The sequence below is a fragment of the Ammospiza nelsoni genome, chromosome 7, assembly GCF_027579445.1.
Source record: "Ammospiza nelsoni isolate bAmmNel1 chromosome 7, bAmmNel1.pri, whole genome shotgun sequence".
Taxonomy (NCBI): Eukaryota; Metazoa; Chordata; class Aves; order Passeriformes; family Passerellidae; genus Ammospiza; species Ammospiza nelsoni.
In genome coordinates, this window is record NC_080639.1 from 21,585,041 (window position 1) to 21,604,775 (window position 19,735).

General features: G+C 35.1%; 1 protein-coding gene across 3 annotated transcripts in view; it reads left to right on the top strand.

The window, feature by feature from the left end:
* LOC132075317 (sodium channel protein type 1 subunit alpha) overlaps positions 1 to 19,735 on the top strand; it is an 88,581-nt gene that overhangs the window by 45,450 nt on the left and 23,396 nt on the right. For 2 of the 3 annotated variants that reach the window (XM_059475620.1, XM_059475617.1), the window contains 11 exons: positions 58 to 363; positions 1,080 to 1,460; positions 2,645 to 2,777; positions 3,589 to 3,827; positions 6,108 to 6,281; positions 6,892 to 7,248; positions 7,960 to 8,442; positions 11,225 to 11,342; positions 12,775 to 12,929; positions 15,513 to 15,686; positions 17,488 to 17,610. In XM_059475620.1, the coding sequence (XP_059331603.1) occupies positions 58 to 363; positions 1,080 to 1,460; positions 2,645 to 2,777; positions 3,589 to 3,827; positions 6,108 to 6,281; positions 6,892 to 7,248; positions 7,960 to 8,442; positions 11,225 to 11,342; positions 12,775 to 12,929; positions 15,513 to 15,686; positions 17,488 to 17,610 (2,643 nt within the window). Of the gene's footprint in view, positions 1 to 57; positions 364 to 1,079; positions 1,555 to 2,644; positions 2,778 to 3,588; positions 3,828 to 6,107; positions 6,282 to 6,891; positions 7,249 to 7,959; positions 8,443 to 11,224; positions 11,343 to 12,774; positions 12,930 to 15,512; positions 15,687 to 17,487; positions 17,611 to 19,735 lie in introns of those variants that run through there. The other variant, XM_059475619.1, reaches the window with a different exon arrangement.

The following is a 19,735-nucleotide window of genomic DNA, read 5'->3' on the forward strand; positions in this document are numbered from 1 at the left end:
TTAAAGAAAGGAAAACATTAGATCATGGTTTGCTCAATTCCTTCTGCATCATGGCAGGCAGCAGCAGTGGCAGCAGCAGCAGTAACAGCATCTGCAGAGTCCAGGGAGCCCAGTGCTGGAGGAGAAGCAGGAGGGCTCTCAGAAAGCTCCTCAGATGCATCAAAATTGAGCTCAAAGAGTGCAAAAGAGAGGAGAAATAGAAGGAAAAAAAGGAAACAGAAAGAACAGTCTGGAGGAGAGGAAAAAGATGAAGATGAATTTCACAAGTCTGAATCAGAAGACAGCATAAGAAGGAAAGGTTTCCGATTGTCTATTGAAGGCAATAGACTGACATATGAAAAGAAGTATTCTTCTCCACATCAGGTATTGCCTATAGTTTTGGGTTTTTTTAGTAAAAACATGTATTTAAAGTATCATAGGCTGTTGCAAAACTCTTTTAGTCTTCCTAAAGTACAGTAATATGATTCTACTGCATAAACAAAGGAAATATTGATACTTTATATTACTGTTGCTAGGGCTTGAGAGGAAGTGCTCTAGCTGCTAGATTGCCTTGTAAAAAAACCCCTCAGAATTACCTCATGTAACCTCATATCTCTGTTCTTTTAATGGGATTATTTAAAATAATAATAAAATATTCCCTGATTATGTAGGGTTCCTTTTAGCATGATTATATATTACCTGTTAAAATGCTACTGTATTTTTCTGTTATGATAGCCTCACATTTTTCTTGTTTCGATGATGTTTGAGCCAATGTTTGTTCACTATGGGCAAGATGCCTCATACATGAAACAGAGTGCATGTATTGACTTCTTTTTTTTCTCAGTGGGAATTATGCAACTAATCTATTTGGCAACTTCAACTGAAAAAGGAGTGTTCAGCACTGGTTTTGTCTTAAGTATCCCTGAACAGTGATACTTCTATCTGCAAAATATATGTCTAATGAAATACATGCAAAAATTTCACAGCAGCATGTAGCTTTGGTACTGTTATTTAAGAAAAAAAGAAACCTAATGCTAATCTAATAACAGTGTTAAGGTTGAGGATTTCAGCTAACAATCACATATTTTATTTGCCTGCAGTCTTTGCTGAGCATTCGTGGCTCGCTGTTTTCCCCAAGGCGCAACAGCAGAACAAGTCTTTTCAGCTTCAGAGGTCGAGCAAAGGATGTGGGGTCAGAAAATGACTTTGCTGATGATGAGCACAGCACTTTTGAAGACAACGACAGCAGAAGAGATTCTCTCTTTGTGCCGCGCAGGCACGGAGAACGGCGCAACAGCAACATCAGCCAGGCCAGTAGGTCATCCAGGATGCTGGCAGTGTTTCCAGTGAATGGGAAGATGCACAGCACCGTGGATTGCAATGGGGTGGTTTCCCTGGTTGGTGGACCATCTGTTCCTACATCGCCTGTTGGACAGCTTCTGCCAGAGGTGATAATAGATAAACCAGCTACTGATGACAATGTAAGAAAGTTTTAAATAGCTCAGGCATGGTGGCCTTTTCTTACTGCACCAGCCAGTGTTTTCTACAGAATGGAACCCTTGGCAATGCTTCCTGGTTGGTCAAGCTATGAATGCTCCTGCATCTTGTAAACTCTTAGTAATTAAAACAACTAAGATAGGTTTGCAAGCTAAGCATTTACTTACAAAAATTCACATAACTAACAAATGCAAGTCACAGTTTCCAAGTCATAGAATAATAACTTACACATTCATAAAAATGCTATGCTTCACTCTATTACTGTGCCATACTTTCCTTTAGCTGATCTAAAGGTCCATTTAGCTATCGTAGTTGATATACAATGGAAAATATTACACAAAAATGTTATATAACTGCAATCAATATGATGCTGTATTACCACTATCAAAATTAGCATTATTTGTTAATTTTGATATCACTCTTCCTTATCAGCCTGGTTAAAAATGTAAGGAAGTTGTCAATTCCTTACTACCATTTATTTCTCATTCCTATATATTTTCCATCCATTTTTGGTGGAGTACTGTAGAATAGACAACAAATAGTTCATTGGAAGATCAAAGTTCAATACATATTTCTAAAAATGCAAATGGCTGTGTGAACATATTGGCAGTACATATTGCTGCCATTCTCTTACCATACAAAGGTAAGAGAAAATGTCTCCAAAAATTTCTTGTTTAGTTCAAATTTGTCCACTGAGACTGCTAAAAAATACTAGCATGAGGAAGCATGAGGAAGTCAGACTTTTCTTACTTGCCACAGTTCGATTAGGAGAAAAGACTATTATGTTGCAAACCCCAGAATATACTGTCAGCAGAAGCAAGGAAAAAAAAATACAGTTTGGGAAATTTTGTGCAATATTTTGAACTCAATCCTTTTCCACTTGTTTAAATTTGCTTAAATGTTTTAAGACTCTTCATATCTTAAAGAAAAAAAAAGCAAAAATTGAGTAAATAAACTCTCTGTCAATCTTGAACCGTAGGTACTTGTGACCTAATGGAATTCCAGGATTATTTACATGGAAGTAAAAAGTAATAAAAGTCCGACATGATAAAATATGAAGTGCACGGAGCACGAGTCCAAGCTAAGACATTACTAACAGGCTTATGTCGTGTTTGCTTATTTGGTTGTTTCTTCAACGTGGTCTCATCTACTGTCATTCTCTGTATAGGGCACCACGACAGAACCAGAAATGAGGAAGAGAATATCAGGTTCTTTTCACGTTTCTATGGACTTCCTGGAAGATCCAGCTTTAAGGGAAAGAGCCATGAGTATTGCGAGCATCCTCACAAACACTGTGGAAGGTGTGTGCTAAGCATAGCTTAATATTTAATACTGTTTTTCCCATAGATTTCTAAAAGTTTGAGTTGCAACTTGAAAACAGATTTAAAATAGCTTAAGTACAGATAACATCCAACAAACTGACATATTTATTAGTAAAATCAAAGCTCTGTATTTATTAGGGTTATTACATAACTAAGCATTAAAGTTATTATATAAGGAAGCATTTTATCTCATTGTTGAGTCATCATCTAACTCATGTGCATGGTCATAACTGAGTGGGTACTTATGCATATTAATTAAAAATGTATTATTGGACACCAAACAAAACATTGAACGTTTTTCAAACATATGCAACTCTTGTTAAAATATATAAGCATTTTTGCAGTTATATTTGTTCAGTCATTCTGCAAAGCTACTCTAGGTGATCAAAATGTTTTTTTTTCCTTGAATTCGGAATGATCATTTTCACTTAAATGGTACAAATTTCAGAATAAAAATATTTACATAATTGAACAGTAGGTGGGAGAAACAAGCTGAAGTGTAATCAAGGAAAAATTAAATGCAAAATACAAACCGATGCATAAATTGATGCTGATGGGCATAGTGATTGTAATAAAAAGAAGTTGTGCTTGACAGATAAACTTTGAACATAGCAAATATATTCAATAAGAATTTTTAAAGGCTTTCCTTAAAAGCCCTGTGGAATGGGGTTTTAAAGGAGGTTGATCAGTACCACTGCAGACTGAAAACTTGACTGGTATGATTCATATTTGAATGAGGAATGTTAGAGAAATCACGTAGTTACAAATATAAACTTTCTTTTCCCCACAGAACTTGAAGAATCGAGACAAAAATGCCCACCATGTTGGTATAAATTTGCAAATATTTTCTTGATCTGGGACTGCAGTCCACATTGGTTAAAAGTCAAGCATATCGTCAACTTAGTGGTAATGGACCCATTTGTTGACCTGGCCATTACAATTTGCATTGTTTTAAATACACTCTTTATGGCTATGGAGCATTATCCAATGACCCAAGAATTCGAAAATGTACTTGCAGTTGGAAATCTGGTAAGTTTGTTGGGGTTTTACATTCATGATTTGGAAGGAAATGTGCCTGCAATAAGTGAAAGAAAAGGTTTTAACACCTTTTGGATATTTACTGGCCTTCAGATATAAGTATCAGAGCATTTTTGGAAATCTGACTGTCAACCCTGACTCATGTAGCTTAGGATACTGTAAAATCAATATACTGCTGTATTCTGCAAAATCAAATTAAAAATTTAAATATTGGCTCCGATGCTACATTAAGTCCATCTTAAGCAGAGTTTGATTTGTGTAGCTACTAAACCAGGAAATGCATTGTTTCCTGAAACAGACACTATGCAAATAAATGCAGTGTTAATTTCTCAATCAATACAATACAAATCTTTAAATTATGAATGTGTTTTTAATTGCTGTTTCCTCAGCAGAAACTTACAATAGATAAAAGATCCCTCTAAAAGCATTTCTAGAATTTTCTTGTGCAAAAACCTTTTTATATGGATAAGTGGATTGTTTTCTTCCTATGTTTTATATAAAAAAATATCTCGCAGTATTTTTTCCTCTCCTATTTTTTATTGTTTTTATCCTCTGATAATTAGTAAGATGTATTTTCCTCAGGTTGTCAGCTGTATTTTCTCCCTTTCTCTCTGCTTCAAAAAGATAAATTATTCAAGATTTCATGAGTTAACTTTTTGTAGCTCTCCTGCTTTTGAACTGACAGGTTTGATCACATAAAGTAGGACTGTAGCTGCAGATACTTCTATCTCCTTCTTTAAGAATTGATTTCTTATAATGTGATTTTTAATAATCCTTGTTTTGGAATGAGGAACAAATAGATCATGTAAATAACTCTAGAATTTAAGGGAGAGAATTAATAGAAAATTGTACAGTTGATTTTCATATACTTAATATAAAGGAAATGTTGAACCTCTGTTTCCTAATAAAATGTAAAATCTTGTAGCATTATATAAGTTTGTTTTCCAACCAAGAAAATTCCATATAAATCTTGGTGTACCTCTGACTGCAAAGGGAGTGTGCAAGAACCTGTCTATAAGCACCACATTCTTCCAGTTTTAGGCTCCCTGATATAAACCCCTTCTGCAATAGAGAGGATCTCAGAGCTTGCCTGCTCCAGTAGCTCCACTTTAAAGCTTCTTGTGCTGTTCTGATTGTTAGGAACCTGTCAGCATTTCAAACTGTATCATTCCTATGTCTTTCTCAGGGGTTCCAATCCTGCATCTTAAAAATTGGTAGCCTTTCCCTCTGTGGTGTTTGTATCTAGAGTGTATTTAAAGACTGTAACAGTCTATCTTGAGTGTTGGTGTTCCTAGGCAGAGCAAGTCAGACTTCTTTCCTGTCTCCTGATTATCCCACTTAGATTATTCTCTTTAGCTGTCCTATTTTCTTTTCAGCTTGCTGAAAAATGGGTTATCAAAACCAGAAAAAAAAAACCAAACCAAAAAAAAAACCTGTCAGAGCAGGGCTCAAGTAGTTTTTAACTTTAGTGACTTTAGTACATTCCTATCCTAGAAGAAATTCTCCCAAGACTTCTCTCAAAGCTACTCAGGGTTATACTTTAATATGTCTTAAACATAATTCCTACATCATTCAGGATAGAAACTCATGACGAGAAACCACTACCAGTAGCACTTTGTTTAAAATGCATTCTTAAATACTCTTTTATTCCTGACATTGAAGTGTCTGAGCCAACCAACTTTGCTGCTACTTCTGGGCACATCCAGGTGTAAGTTACTCAGCTTCAGGAAATTGTTGTACCTCAGCACATCATAATGTATGTCAGTTGCTGTATCAACTGAGGTGCATTATAATATACCATTTATTCATCTGGCATAAATATATCACAGCTCTATTGAACTGAACTATAGGCAGGTCATAGCACCCAAGAAGCTGCCTCCCTTTAGTCTTAGATTTAGCCTACCTTATAATTTGTATACCAAGAAAGAGCAATACCATATAATTTCTTGGAAAGCGTTCTGGTTTATGTTCTGAAAATCAAATTTGGGACATTGTTTGTACTGCACATGCGAAAGTCCATACCCATAGAAAGTTGAAATTGGATTTTAAGTGTTATAAAACAGAAGTTTATGTAATTTGCTCAGCATAAAGTTTAATTAATAGAAAAATTACCTGATTTTCTGATACTTGTTAAGGGAAGGTGGGCATAATAAATCACTACAGTAAATATAGCTATTTTTAAGTATTGCTTTTGGAGAAGATATAGCTTGAATTAAACTAGAACCAGAGTATTGTTTCACCTTGTAATAACAAACTGCTCTTTGAACTCAGGTCTTCACTGGAATCTTCACAGCAGAAATGTTTCTCAAGATAATAGCAATGGATCCTTACTATTATTTCCAGGAAGGCTGGAATATTTTTGATGGCTTTATTGTAACCCTTAGCTTGGTTGAACTTGGTCTTGCAGATGTGGAAGGACTATCTGTTCTTCGGTCATTCAGATTGGTAAATATACTTCAATTGTACTGATTTTTCAATGTGGCTTCATGAAAATAATTTTATTTATGTCTTAAAAATTTTGATTGATGTTTGCCATGACATTGATCCTGAGGAGAGTCTCATTAGCACAAATCCTTACTAATTGTGGTACCTTACAGTCTTCAGTGGAAATTGATAGAGATCCAAACAGATAGCAGTGGGTGCCCTGGGCCTAATCCCAATGTATCCATTGTATATACACACCTTAAACATCCCACTATGCAGACATAAATTGACTCACTACAGGTGTTATGCTCTGATTGGCATCACAGGAACAGATCTCTACAAACACTGGTTGAAAAGTTGTCTGGATTATTTTAACCAGTGAGCCCTTGATTTTAAGTTCAAATCAGTAGCTTCTTTGGCCTTCAGTAAAAGCTATGCTTTGGGACTATCAAATTACAATTTTACAAATTTTTCTTGAAGGAAACTTCCATCTTCATGCTTTTAGACAAGATGATACCCTCTGAACAATCCAACCAAAGGCATATTTTGCAGCAATATCCTTCCACAAATTAACTTTAAAATGTCCTTGTATCTTTCTGGTTCACCTAACAATATTTTTCTTTCCTTCCAGTTACGAGTTTTCAAATTGGCAAAATCCTGGCCAACACTAAATATGTTGATAAAAATCATTGGTAATTCCGTGGGAGCTCTGGGGAATCTGACCCTGGTGCTGGCCATCATTGTGTTCATTTTTGCTGTGGTTGGGATGCAGCTCTTTGGAAAAAACTACAAGGAATGTGTCTGCAAAATTGCAAGTGACTGTGTGCTCCCTCGCTGGCACATGCAAGATTTCTTCCACTCTTTCCTGATTGTATTCCGAGTGCTGTGTGGGGAATGGATAGAAACCATGTGGGACTGCATGGAGGTTGCAGGCCAAGCCATGTGCCTTACAGTCTTCATGATGGTCATGGTGATTGGAAACCTAGTGGTAAGTAATCAAAGTGTTAACAAAAAATGATTTTTCTTAACTGAGAGTGATCTCAGTCCTGAAGTGAACTAAGTGCTCTGGCTCTGCTTCAACAAAGCACTTAAGCAGGTGGTTTCAAGAAATGCTTAAAGTTAAGCTTAAGAGCTTTTTTGGATAGAGAACAAAATATTCTGCCATGTCAAAATCCTAAGAATGTCAGAGCAGGTACTTAAGAATGTGACTAATTTCTCTTTTGGCCCTTTGAAAATATTTTGTGCTCCAAATAATTTTAGTATATGGGTTCTTTATAAACAATTTGCTGTGGATTTTTTTATCATTTATACCATATGATTAGTCACCTGAATAATCCAATTTCTGTTGTGAGATGGGCTAAATTAAATTTTTCAATGATGCTGAACAGCAAGTCTGATAGCTCCATTTTTAGATTATAAGTTTTGACACTAAAATATTTACATACTGTGAGGAAATCAAGACACATTTACAGATATTAGTCAGTTGTACAAATATTTTTGAATAGTGAGCAGGACCTAAGCTAAGTGAAATAAACTTGGTTTCTATGGAGAAGAGAAAAGTTTTTGATGGTAATCTTTTGGTTATGGTGAGTTATTGGGATTTTAGTCTTTGATGTCAATAATAGGACTTTTTAAAATAAAATAAATGTTATTTTTTTAAAGGAAAGTCTATAACATCTTTTTTTAAATCTTTCTGCAGGTACTGAACCTATTTTTGGCCTTGCTCTTGAGCTCATTTAGTGCAGACAACCTTGCTGTGACAGACGATGATAATGAAATGAACAACCTCCAGATTGCTGTGGCAAGAATGCAGAAAGGAATAGATTATGTGAAGAGAAAAGCACGTGAATTCATCCAAAAAGCCTTTGTTAAAAAACAGAAAGCTTTAGATGAAATCAAGCCACTTGAAGATTTAAACAACAAAAATAGCTGTATTTCTAACCATACAACCGTGGAACTAAGCAAAGACCATGACTATATTAAAGATGCAAATGGAACCACCAGTGGTATAGGCACAGGCAGCAGTGTGGAAAAATACATAATTGATGAGAGTGATTACATGTCATTCATAAACAACCCAAGCCTCACTGTGACAGTGCCCATTGCTGTGGGTGAATCCGACTTTGAAAATCTAAACACAGAAGAATTTAGCAGTGAATCAGACCTGGAAGAAAGCAAAGAGGTATTTAGCTATTTTTTGCATTCTCTCTGATCTTTTGAGTGTCTTTGTTATGTGGAATTTTGTTTGATTAGGGATTTTTTTACTTCTCATAAGCCAGTGTATTCCATGCTTAATCATTTATCTTGACATTTCTTTGTAGATAGGCATAAATGAGTGTATAAGGACTTCATTCTTGATGAACAGAAGTGTGAGAAAGAGTTAAAAAATTAAAGCTTCCTAGAGGGGATAAGAGGCCATGTAATGGAAGACTGAACTAATGCATAAAAACTATGCATGGTCTACATGGTAGTTATACCAACTTGTAGGGGACAGTGCCTGTGCCCCAGTGTTATTCCACCAGAAATTTTTGTTTGCCTTCTGTGAAAAGGGTCCCATGAGGAGTGTGATACATCTTCTCTCTGCCCCTTGAAAAAGCATACATAAAACAGAAAATATATAAAGAGTTTATGTAACTCCTTTAGACATATGAATTCTTTTTTAAACTGTCAGCTCTTCGATACCTAGATTCCCATAAAAAGAAGTCTTAACCATAGACTCTCCCATATACTTCAAATTCACTTGGTTGTTAAAATTGAAAAGTACCAACAGATGAAAACATCTACTGTTGCTAAAGGAATGCTAAAGCAGACTATTGATACAAAGCCTTTCTGAGAACTGTAATTTTAAAAAGCATATTAAAGGTATAACTGTTCCATTACATAACTTTTTGTATGTGGCTATTTTAGCAAAATAATTTAAATTGATTTGATGACAGAATTTGCAAAACAGCTACACCCTCAATGACTTATTTTGTTGCCATTTTAGTCAAATTAGAAAATTGCCTTTTCAGACACTTAACAACATTAATTTTCTCACTTGAGAAACCTCAGCCTTAACCAGCTAGTTCCCATTTTGGTTGCAACGCCATTTGTTTTTACAGAATAGCTCATCATTCTGTCCCACTGCTGTATTGCTACCAGTGCTTCAGACACCAAATTTTAGGGTAGCTGAATTTTTTATCACTATCCTTTCAGTGTGTGTAAGAGCCCTGTAGTGCTCTCAGCAAAAACTTGGTGTTAAGCTAAGTGCAATTTTTGGATCTTCCTTCAAGAAAGGAGACGTGTACAAAACAGCCTCTCCCCACAGCAACTTATTTCAGAGACAGTGTTGTTCCTGCTTCCTAATTAATATCTGCAGCATTAATAATTATTTACTGTTAAATATTAGCTAAAATATCTATATTTAATTTGACTTATGCTTATGAACCACTGCTACAATAAAGGTTCTTAAAATTTCTTTCAGCACATTATGATCCACCCCCAGCATGATGAATTTCAAAATAAAACATTTTAAAAAGATCCTTTAGAATAAAAGAATGACATATCATCTGCTCTCCACAACTGCCTTCATGCTGTCCAGTCTTCCAACCCATCACAGAGCAGACAGTCAAATAGAAATATACCAGCTGGTTTATGAGTGATCAGGGGAGAATTGATCCTCTTTAGACACAAACTCAGTTTAGGAAAGCTTAGGAAAGCTCTCTGCTGATGTGCTGCTACCTGTAGGAATAGGGTTACCTTTTATCCCATTGAAACTGTGACACTTCTGACTTATTGCTACCACTGCTTAAATAATTGTTAGTGTTTGGGGAGTTTTTTGTCCTCAGTAGCCAAAGGGCTGCTGCCACCCAGCACTGATGAACCTGGGCAGAGGCTGTAGCGGGGTGGGGGTCAGGCTCTTTCCCCAAATAAGAAGAGACAGGATGAGGAAATGGCCTCAATTTGCACTAGGGGAGGTTTAGATTGGATTTTGGGGAAAATTTCTCCCCTGACAGGACTGTCAATTGCTGGAATAGGCTGTCCAAGGAAGTGGCTGAATTGTCATACCTGAAGGTATTTAAAAGATGTGGCACCTGGGGACATGGTTTATTGGTAGTCTTGGCAGTGCTGAGTTTATAGTTCGACTCAGTGACCTGTATTGCAGTTGTTTCATTATTTTGTTTAGCCATACATATTTAAGTATATTTCCTTCACAATTTTGCCCAAGTTTTAGCCACAATGCCAAAGACACAGATTGCAACCAGGTTCCAGCTGAACATTACATGTTACAAGTTTTTGGATTTTTAGGATAAGAATTAGCTTAAGTGCATTCTTTTTTTCCCCTTTTTTAAAAAATTTGATTTCCAACCTATGCCTCAGTCTCTTTATGTCATGGTGTTGTTGAAAATTTGTTGATAAAACACAGTCTGAATTTTTTATGGGCTTAAACTACCTCAGCCTTATTGTATATGGATTCTGCCTCACTCTGAGCTGGACTTTCAGCAATTTTAATCTGGATTTACTAACCCCTGAAGTATGGCCTTCTCTGCTTTTTCTCCTCATTCCTTTGAACTCCCACCTCATTTATGTAGTTATTTTTAGCCTCTTACCTGATTTTCAGTAGACACTACAAATTCCTGTATATTTTTTAAAACTTCATTATTTCTATGTAGGTCAAGAGATCATTATGACTTGGCTTGTTGTGGTCATAAATCTTCTCAGATTTAGCATTACCCGTATTTTTCAGTTTAAAGCACAATTCTATTTGAAGTCTGATCTGTTACTGATACACCTTCTACTTAATAGATTGATACACTACAGGAAGAAAATCAGACTGTATAAATTTCTCAGATGTTTGTCAACAATTAACTTAATTTGCGTTCTAGAACATTCGAAAACATTGTCTAATTTACATATTCCAGAATCAAATAGTATTTGCCTTTAAATTATTTACTGTTCATCTGTGATGCTTCTTTCCTTTACAGAAGTTAAATTCATCTAGTTCATCTGAAGGCAGCACAGTTGATATTGGACTTCCTGCAGAAGAACAACCAGAAGCTGAACCTGAGGAAGCCCAGGAGCCAGAGGCCTGCTTCACAGAAGGTATCTAGGAGAAAAGCAGTAGTAATAATTATTAATAGAATTACAGAACTATTTTCTATGTAAGTTAAGTATTAAGATTTATGAATCATGTTTCCCTTTTGTTAGTGTTTAAGCTCTGATTATTAGCAGTAGTACTTTTACTCCATAATATAGTACATGGAAACTGATACCACAATTATGCTATGTATTGGATAAACAGTTAAGAAAACATTTTATTGGAAATGTATCTCAATTTTTAAAATAAGAAAAAATATGGTATTGAAAGTTTTGTTTAGTATGATATTATACTTTCAGAGTTTAGTAACAGTAAACACACTTTAAAAATATTCTTCATAGATATCTAAGTGCTTTATAAAGTATACATTACTACAATAGCTGTTTAATGATAAATGAAAACTCCACCTAGATGGTTTTGTGAAAAATGCTAAATGAATCTTCTAAAAATTGGCAAAAGGAGAAAGAAGAGCCTTGTGTGCCGCCTGGAAAAAGAACAGTCTAACCTGGTGGACTCCTTCATCTTTCATTCTTCCTTCTATTGGCCCACAATTCAATAAAACCCTAATCTGGTCATAAATGTTTTTCCAATGACATTTCCTTGGGAGAGCCCTTATGGATGTGTGCATGTGAAGGAGGTGGAGAAAGAAATATTTTTTAAAACAGTAATATAAGGATAAAAACACCATTTCTGGTATCAGTAAACAAAAGTTAGATTTATGCATTGGAGAATAAATGCTATTGTCAGGTTGGATTACTTCTGGACATGATATCACATCATTCTTTAGAAATTTACATTGAACTTGTAAGAGGTAGTACTGTAACAGTCGAGGATTTGTCATGGAAAATACCATTATTTATTACTAGTATTTTTCTACATAAAATTCAGCAGCTAAATCATAAAAGAGTAAAATAAATTAGAGGTACAAGATAAGAGAAATTAGCTAGTACTGAAAAACTCAGAACTCAGACAAGAGGTTTAGAATTTTTCATGCAATGAATGCAACATTGTCTGAATTGAGTATCCTGAACAAAAGAAGGTACAGTTTAATATCATTAGCCCATGTCTTACTGCATCAATCTACCTGACATTTGAATGAGTTTGTATATTTTGACTCTTGTATTTTGTATTTTGTAATTTGGCTTTGTGATTGATGGACTTTTATCTTTTTGTGTGCACTGTATTGATCACTTCTTGATAAATGAGAAATGCATTCTTCTCACTTGTTCATTTAATTGACAATTCAAATAGTCTCAATGTTTTTTGGTTTTTTCTTTGAGGAAAAAGAAGGTTATCTAGGTGAAAATCTATTAGTTTTTTACTAAATAACACAGTAAAGATAGCATTGTATCATTAACAGAATACATAACCAAAATTAATGCAACTCAACAAAATCTCTCCTTTATTTCCCCTCTCATTACATGCAATGTTCTAAAGGCTGTGTAAGAAGGTTCAAGTGCTGTCAAGTAAGTATAGAAGAAGGGAGAGGAAAGCAGTGGTGGAACCTTAGAAAAACCTGCTTCAGGATTGTTGAACACAACTGGTTTGAGACTTTCATTGTCTTTATGATTCTCCTCAGTAGTGGAGCTCTGGTAAGTAAAACATGGATGGAATGTTTTCATGTTGGCAGAAAACTCCTTAAAATTGTCTCTTCTAACACTGCTTTAACTTAACACAATTCCATGCCTTCAAATGGTAGGACTAAATTTTATTCAGGTCTTGAGAAAAACAGCAAAAACAGTCTCAACAACATGTAGAAAAAGGAACAGACATCAGTGATTAGAGAGAGCCTAACTCCATTGCTGGAAGTGGCAGGGATATGCCTCAGGCAGAGAGAAACCCCGTGTGAAGAAGAGAACATGTAAACTTTCTTATTTGAGTGTGTTCCCTCCTTTCTCTGCTGTTTACTGCTGTAGCTCAGGGAAAAGGACTGTCACTGTTGGGTGTTTGGAACTATAATGGCACAAACAGTTCAAAACACCTTGCAAGGGCCAGGGCTGGCTTATCTAGTCCTATAAATGCTGTGTGTTTGAACACTAAAAAAAGATAAGACGGCGTGGGGTTTTTTGATTCCTTTCTAAGAATAAGAGTTGATTATTTAGACTTACAATTCAGCTTCTCCTGACTCATACTTATGTAGACTGAAGGGACATCTGCAAAAAACATGAACTTGCTCTAACAATCATGCAAGGGCAGAATAAAGGGAAGCCAACCATAAGAAAAATCTTTAATAATAAATTAAATAAACCCTAACAATAATATGTCTTTTAAAAAATACAAATAATGACAAAGAATAAAGAAATTATAGATGAATTTTTAAATTAAAGTGAGCCTGTATAAATACACTGAGGTGATATTTCTTAGGCAAACTATTTGCTGTAAGATAATGCACAGCATATCTAGCATCTACCATCACAGATTTAATTACCCTTTGGCAAATTACTTAACTTCCTACATAATAAACAAAATTGCGTTTCAAAATTGTATTATAAGCTCATTAGACCACTGCCAACACTTTAAAATACTGTTAATACTGTTAGCAGTTTACGATAATATCTATCACTAGTTTCGGCTACATCTCTAATAATTATTCTGCTTTTGTTTGGAATAATATTGACACAACCATCAGAAAAACAACTTTTATGCAATGCCATGTGACACCTTCCCTGTCACATAAAATCCTCCAAGTAACAAAAAAAGATCAAGTTTACACCATTGAATTTTGGTCCATAAAACTAAGTGGAGAAAATCTTCAGTGACAAGAAATTGACATGAGAAAAGTAGTGGAAGGAGATCTGAAAAAGGTGAATTTCTATAACTGTATTTAGAGGAAGTTTGAGAAAAGATCCCACAATGTTAGTACCTTGTGCTTGTGAGCCTAAGGTGTGTCATGCAAAGAACCTTCATTTTGTGCAAACGTTTCAAAGACCATGGATTAGCCCAAGCCTCTGGAGGTGTGAGACTCTGCTCTCCCTTTAAAGTCCTTTGTGGCAGTGAAGAGGTGTCCTTGTCCCCACCAGCTCTGCATCCCATATTCACCCCAAGGCCATGCTCCAGACCGGTGTCACTGTCACCAGGGGCAGGAAATGCAGCGGGCAGGGCAGGGCAGGGCAGGGCAGGGCAGGGCAGGGCAGGGAGCAGACATCTCCCTGCCTCTGGCACCCCCCACCCGCACACAGGAAATCACAAGCGCTGACTTCCCAGTTTTAGTGAGTACAGGAGTGTCAGGTTCCACAGTGCCTGATGCAAGCAACCAGAATTACACAGACCTTAGCTTGATGTCTGATATACAAACACCAATTACTTGAACTGACAGATGTCAAGTGGTTCAAAAGCAGGCTGAGTAAAAATGAAGAATGTTAATATAAAAAAATATCCAAATCTTTGCAAGCCAGCAGATCATTCCAGTTCTTTCAGCTTGATAAAATCAGTCAGTCTCATAAGAAATAATATCAGAATTGAAATTTGAAAGCAATTAAAAGGAAAAAAAATTATGAAAAGCAGGAGCTATTTGTTTTTTCAATTGCCTAAAAATGAGAACACAAAAAGTGTAAATAACATTGCAAGGAGCTCAGAAATGTTATGTATTTAATAAAATGTGAATAATAAAGAAGGTAATTGATTTAAGAGAGATAATTTTTTTTTTAAGAAAGGAACAACTTACTTTAAGATTTATAACTTAAAATGTTCAGGAAGCCAGAGGACTTAAAAACAAAAGGTAACTTGTATTGTCATTGTCCTCCAAATTCTAAGGCCCTGGATTTTGTAGTTGGGTCTACCTACATACAAGCCAAATGATCTCATAGAAGTCACTTTAGGCACAACACTTGGCAGAATCAATTCTATTTGTCAATATGCAATATGATCTGAGAAAAATAATTCACTATCAGCAATAAATAAATAAATACATTTAAAAAAAATCTCTGACCAGTGTAGTGGTTGCTGTGTTGTATCTGCTTCTTCCCTTTCCTGTGAGCTGGAAAATATATTTCCATAGGGAAAAACCAGATATATTCTGAGTTACCAGAAAAAGAAGCATTAGACAGACATGACATATCCTTGCCATTTCTTGAATATTATTGCCATTTTTTGTTGCCTTTTTGGTTTGTTGTGCTACAACCTGAAGCATGTGCAGTAACAAAAAATAACATATCCTTGAATGTTTATACTCACAGGCTTTTGAAGACATATATATTGAACAACGTAAAACTATCAAGACCATGCTGGAATATGCTGACAAGGTCTTCACTTACATCTTCATTCTGGAGATGCTGCTGAAGTGGGTGGCCTATGGCTACCAAACATATTTTACTAATGCCTGGTGCTGGCTGGACTTCCTGATTGTCGATGTACGTAGTGCATTTCCTAGTGACACTTTTCTATTTATCTGGTAGTTTTTTAACTTACTTTCTTTGCAGCGATAATATCTATTAATGCCAACTAGTTTACTTTTCAATTTGAAAAGTAAGGCAGCTGGAAAAAATTCCATGTTTCTCTGTCTTTCACTTCATGCTTGCAGCACTGCCTTGCTATGTTAAGAGAGACTGGAATCCTCTTGCTGAACAGAAGGACCTTGCATGGAGCCCCCAGGCAGCTAGGGGCTTTATCCCAACACTGCCGCTGAAAGAGGTCATCCTGCCTTGGAGCATCAGAACAATTAATTTTCTTCAGTTTTTTCTTTTTTCTTCTTTTTTTTTTTTTAATGGGTGTTTACAACATTTTTTGTGTACATTGTAGTTTAAATATATTGAGGATTCAACTCCACATATACAGCTACAGATAGTCATGTTTCATACAAAGAAAGTACCCTCTCTCAGAAAACACTTTTCTTTTTAGTAATGAAATTCTCAAAATGGGTACCTAAGTGACACCTCCAACAAAAAAGCTTGAACAAACATGCAAACAGAAGCAGCTGTTCATTTTTTAAACTAATTTTCTCTAATATTTGACTTTATTTAAATCATACTATCCCAAACAGCCATCTTGTGAATGTGAAAATGTTAATACATCATGTGAAGGTATAGTACATATTAAAGTGTCTGAATTAGTTCCTGACAAATGCTGGACTTACACATGTGGGTATTTTCTTTAATTTTCCTTTAGATTATTGCAACTTGAAAGTTTTCAGTAATACAATGAATGTGCTGGAAAAAAGAAATTTAGATTTTAAAAGAACCAAGTTTTGTGGTTGCTAGAGCTGCTGAAAAGTTCAGAAAAGCTATTAACTTTTAAAAGCTAAAAAATGCACATATAATGCTTGTTTTTAAGTATGAGCACAGTCCTAGAATTCTCTTTACCTGACACATTGTTCTTTATAATGAAAGAGTATGTGAGAACATTATGCTATTTTTGGCCCAATAAATAGTTAAGAAATTAGAACAGCATAATGAGGGAACATTTAGGGAAATGGGAAACAAACAGAAAGTAATATTTTGGACAGGACCCATAGCAAATGTGGAGAATGTGGTATTTTGCACTGAGGTAATGTAGAGATATGGGATATTTAAAGGCCTGTCAAATTCTTCCACCAATGGAACTGTCCTTCTAAGGTTGTAGAAACAGCATATTCCAGGTTAATTTCAACTTGTAAAGCTCAGAATTTCAGCAGTCAGGCAAAAGGATTTGTCAGTATAACTGCCTATAACAAAAATAGTCCTTTTTACCAATTTTCAGAGGAGCAATGTTGTTCTGTGATCCACATGTAGTTCAATATAAACTCCAATCACTTCCTTTTCAGTTGTGAGCAATCAAATGACATTATCAACCACTGACATTATCAATTACTGATCCCAACAGTATTGTAAAACAAAGAAAAAATAAGACCAATACCTAAATTGGTAAAAAGGAGAGATTAATATAATTCAGGTTTTGTGGTTTTAAATGTCCTCAGATCAGTAGCAAAGGATGAAATTCAGAAGTACTAATGTTTCCAGATTTTAGTTATGATATTTTTGTTTGTTTGTTTATCTATTCACCTTTCATATTGCTTCTTTCTTCTTCTTCTTCTTTTTTAACTTGAAAGACTCCCTATTCCTGAAGAAAGTGATCCAAAATTAGACTCTTCTAACGAAGTGTATATCTCACATCTATGGTATGTGAAGTAGTGATAATAATAATAATAAAAATTTTTACTTTCCTGTTTTCATATAGGTCTCTTTGGTTAGCTTAACAGCAAATGCATTGGGTTACTCTGAACTTGGTGCCATTAAGTCCCTTAGGACACTAAGAGCTTTGAGACCTCTAAGAGCTTTGTCACGATTTGAAGGCATGAGGGTAAGAACACGTGGAAGTGTCTGAAACTATGCATGCATCTAAAGAATACATGCATGCACAACAAGGAATGACAAGTCCATGCAGAGAGGCTGCACTATCTTTTATCGCATATCTTTTACTAACAGATAAGCAAAAAGCTTCATCCATTCACCTAAATCCATATGCAGTTATCACATAGAACTTATATTCATTAAAGTTACTTTACTTTCTAGCCAATCTCAGGAGTTTTTCATATGAGTCTTTGAAATTGCCAACTATGAACTCTCTTAGCAGAGTGCTAATAATAAATAAAATGTAACACAATTGTATTGATTTATTTACTGATAGATATATCAAAATATTTATACAGGAATCATTAGCATTAGTTAAAAAAGATATTTTCTCCTAGAAATTGAACTTCTTCATTTTTCATTATATTCTATAAACTCCCTTTAATCTAACCCCATTGAATTTCATCAGATGATACTACAGATACATTCATATCTACTAGTGGTTTAAATCTATTTCTGAGTTTGGCTGACTTAAAAAGCAAATCAAGTTATTTGATTCCTCTATGAAGTTATTCTTTTTGTCAGGTAAATGCTTCTTTTATTTCAACTAATCGCTATTCAATATTCAATACATTGTATATAAAGTTATTTCTTGTTACTCTGAGTAATTTAGAAGTCCTGCTTATTATTCATCTCGCTCAAGAAGGCATTTTGACTTATTTTTTCATTTGTTTATACCTTCTGTTCCTTAAAGCCACTGAATAAAAACTAACTCTATATGCATGTCAATGAAATATGCTTTAAGAGAATGCTTTTTCCTGTGTCATGGAAACATAAGAGGAAACAATGCAAAATCTTTAGAAAAAAATCTAAGATTAATGAAGTCAAACTGAGGCTTCAAATTCTTTTCCTGAAATTGTATTCAGCAGATTATCTATCTTCAATTCAGAATGCAGCAGAAAATACATTGCTAAGCAATGATTACTGAATTAATAAACTTCAGCTTCATGCAGCAAATTGACTTGTAACAGTTTTCTCCTTATATGAAACTCATGAAGTGATATTCAGCAGGGTAAGAGCTGGTCAAGTACCACAGAATATGCAACTATTTGATTTAGCCATTTTCTCTTTGTCTTTCTTTGTACATACTGTTCATGAACATTCAGATAAATGTGTGTGGTTTTGTGCAGAGAAATGTTGGGAAACTGCTGTCAGCTTTATGTTTTTAATGATGTTCTGGTCAGCTGCAGGAGGACTGGGAGACCAGTACAGATAATATGCAGGGAGGAATAAAAATGCAGCTATTAAAATGACATTGGAAGAAAAGACCATTTCTAAAAAGATGTTAAAATTGATTGCCAAATGTTTTATTCATTTTTCTGTATCTTTACATGATTGCCTTAGTAAATTTTCCACTTACAAGATTTAGGATATTCATGCATAAAGAAGCTGTTATTAAGATACCTGTTATTTGAATTCTATTTACTGCTTTCCCCTACTGCTTGCTGAATAACTATGAAACTCTGCCAGGAGCCCAATCATATGATAGAATTTCAGCTACACAACATGAATAATTCATGAGCAATTTACTGGTTAGGAATCACAGAGAAGCTTGGAGAAGCAAATAGGCTTCAGCTCTGTCCTCCAATATTAATGACAGTCAATGAAGTGCCTGATTCCAGACACTTGGCAGATTTGACTGGCCAAATATATAGAGGCCTTAGGGTAACTCCTTGCACTTCTGAAATAGTGGTTTTTTTCCAAATCACTTGGCAAGCATTCCAAACAGCTCACTGACAGTTGTTGGCATTACTTTATGAATGACTCACGAACAGTAAAAAGATTCAAATGATAAATAATTGACCAGCTCATAAGACTATAGTCAAATTGAAGTCTTCTCAGAAACCAAGTTAATTTCATAAAGAGTTCATGAAAAGAGATTCTTTTTCTGTCTGCAGAAAGTAAAGATAAAGCAGCCCTCTTGGATTTCTTACGTTACTCATACCTCCACTGAGCTGTGATAAAACAGAGTTTTTATTCAGCATGTATTTAAATTTTAATGTTTACCCATGTTCAAAACTGTGCAAATTTTGCACTGCAAATGTAAAATATCTGAAGTATTCCACAAGAGGCTG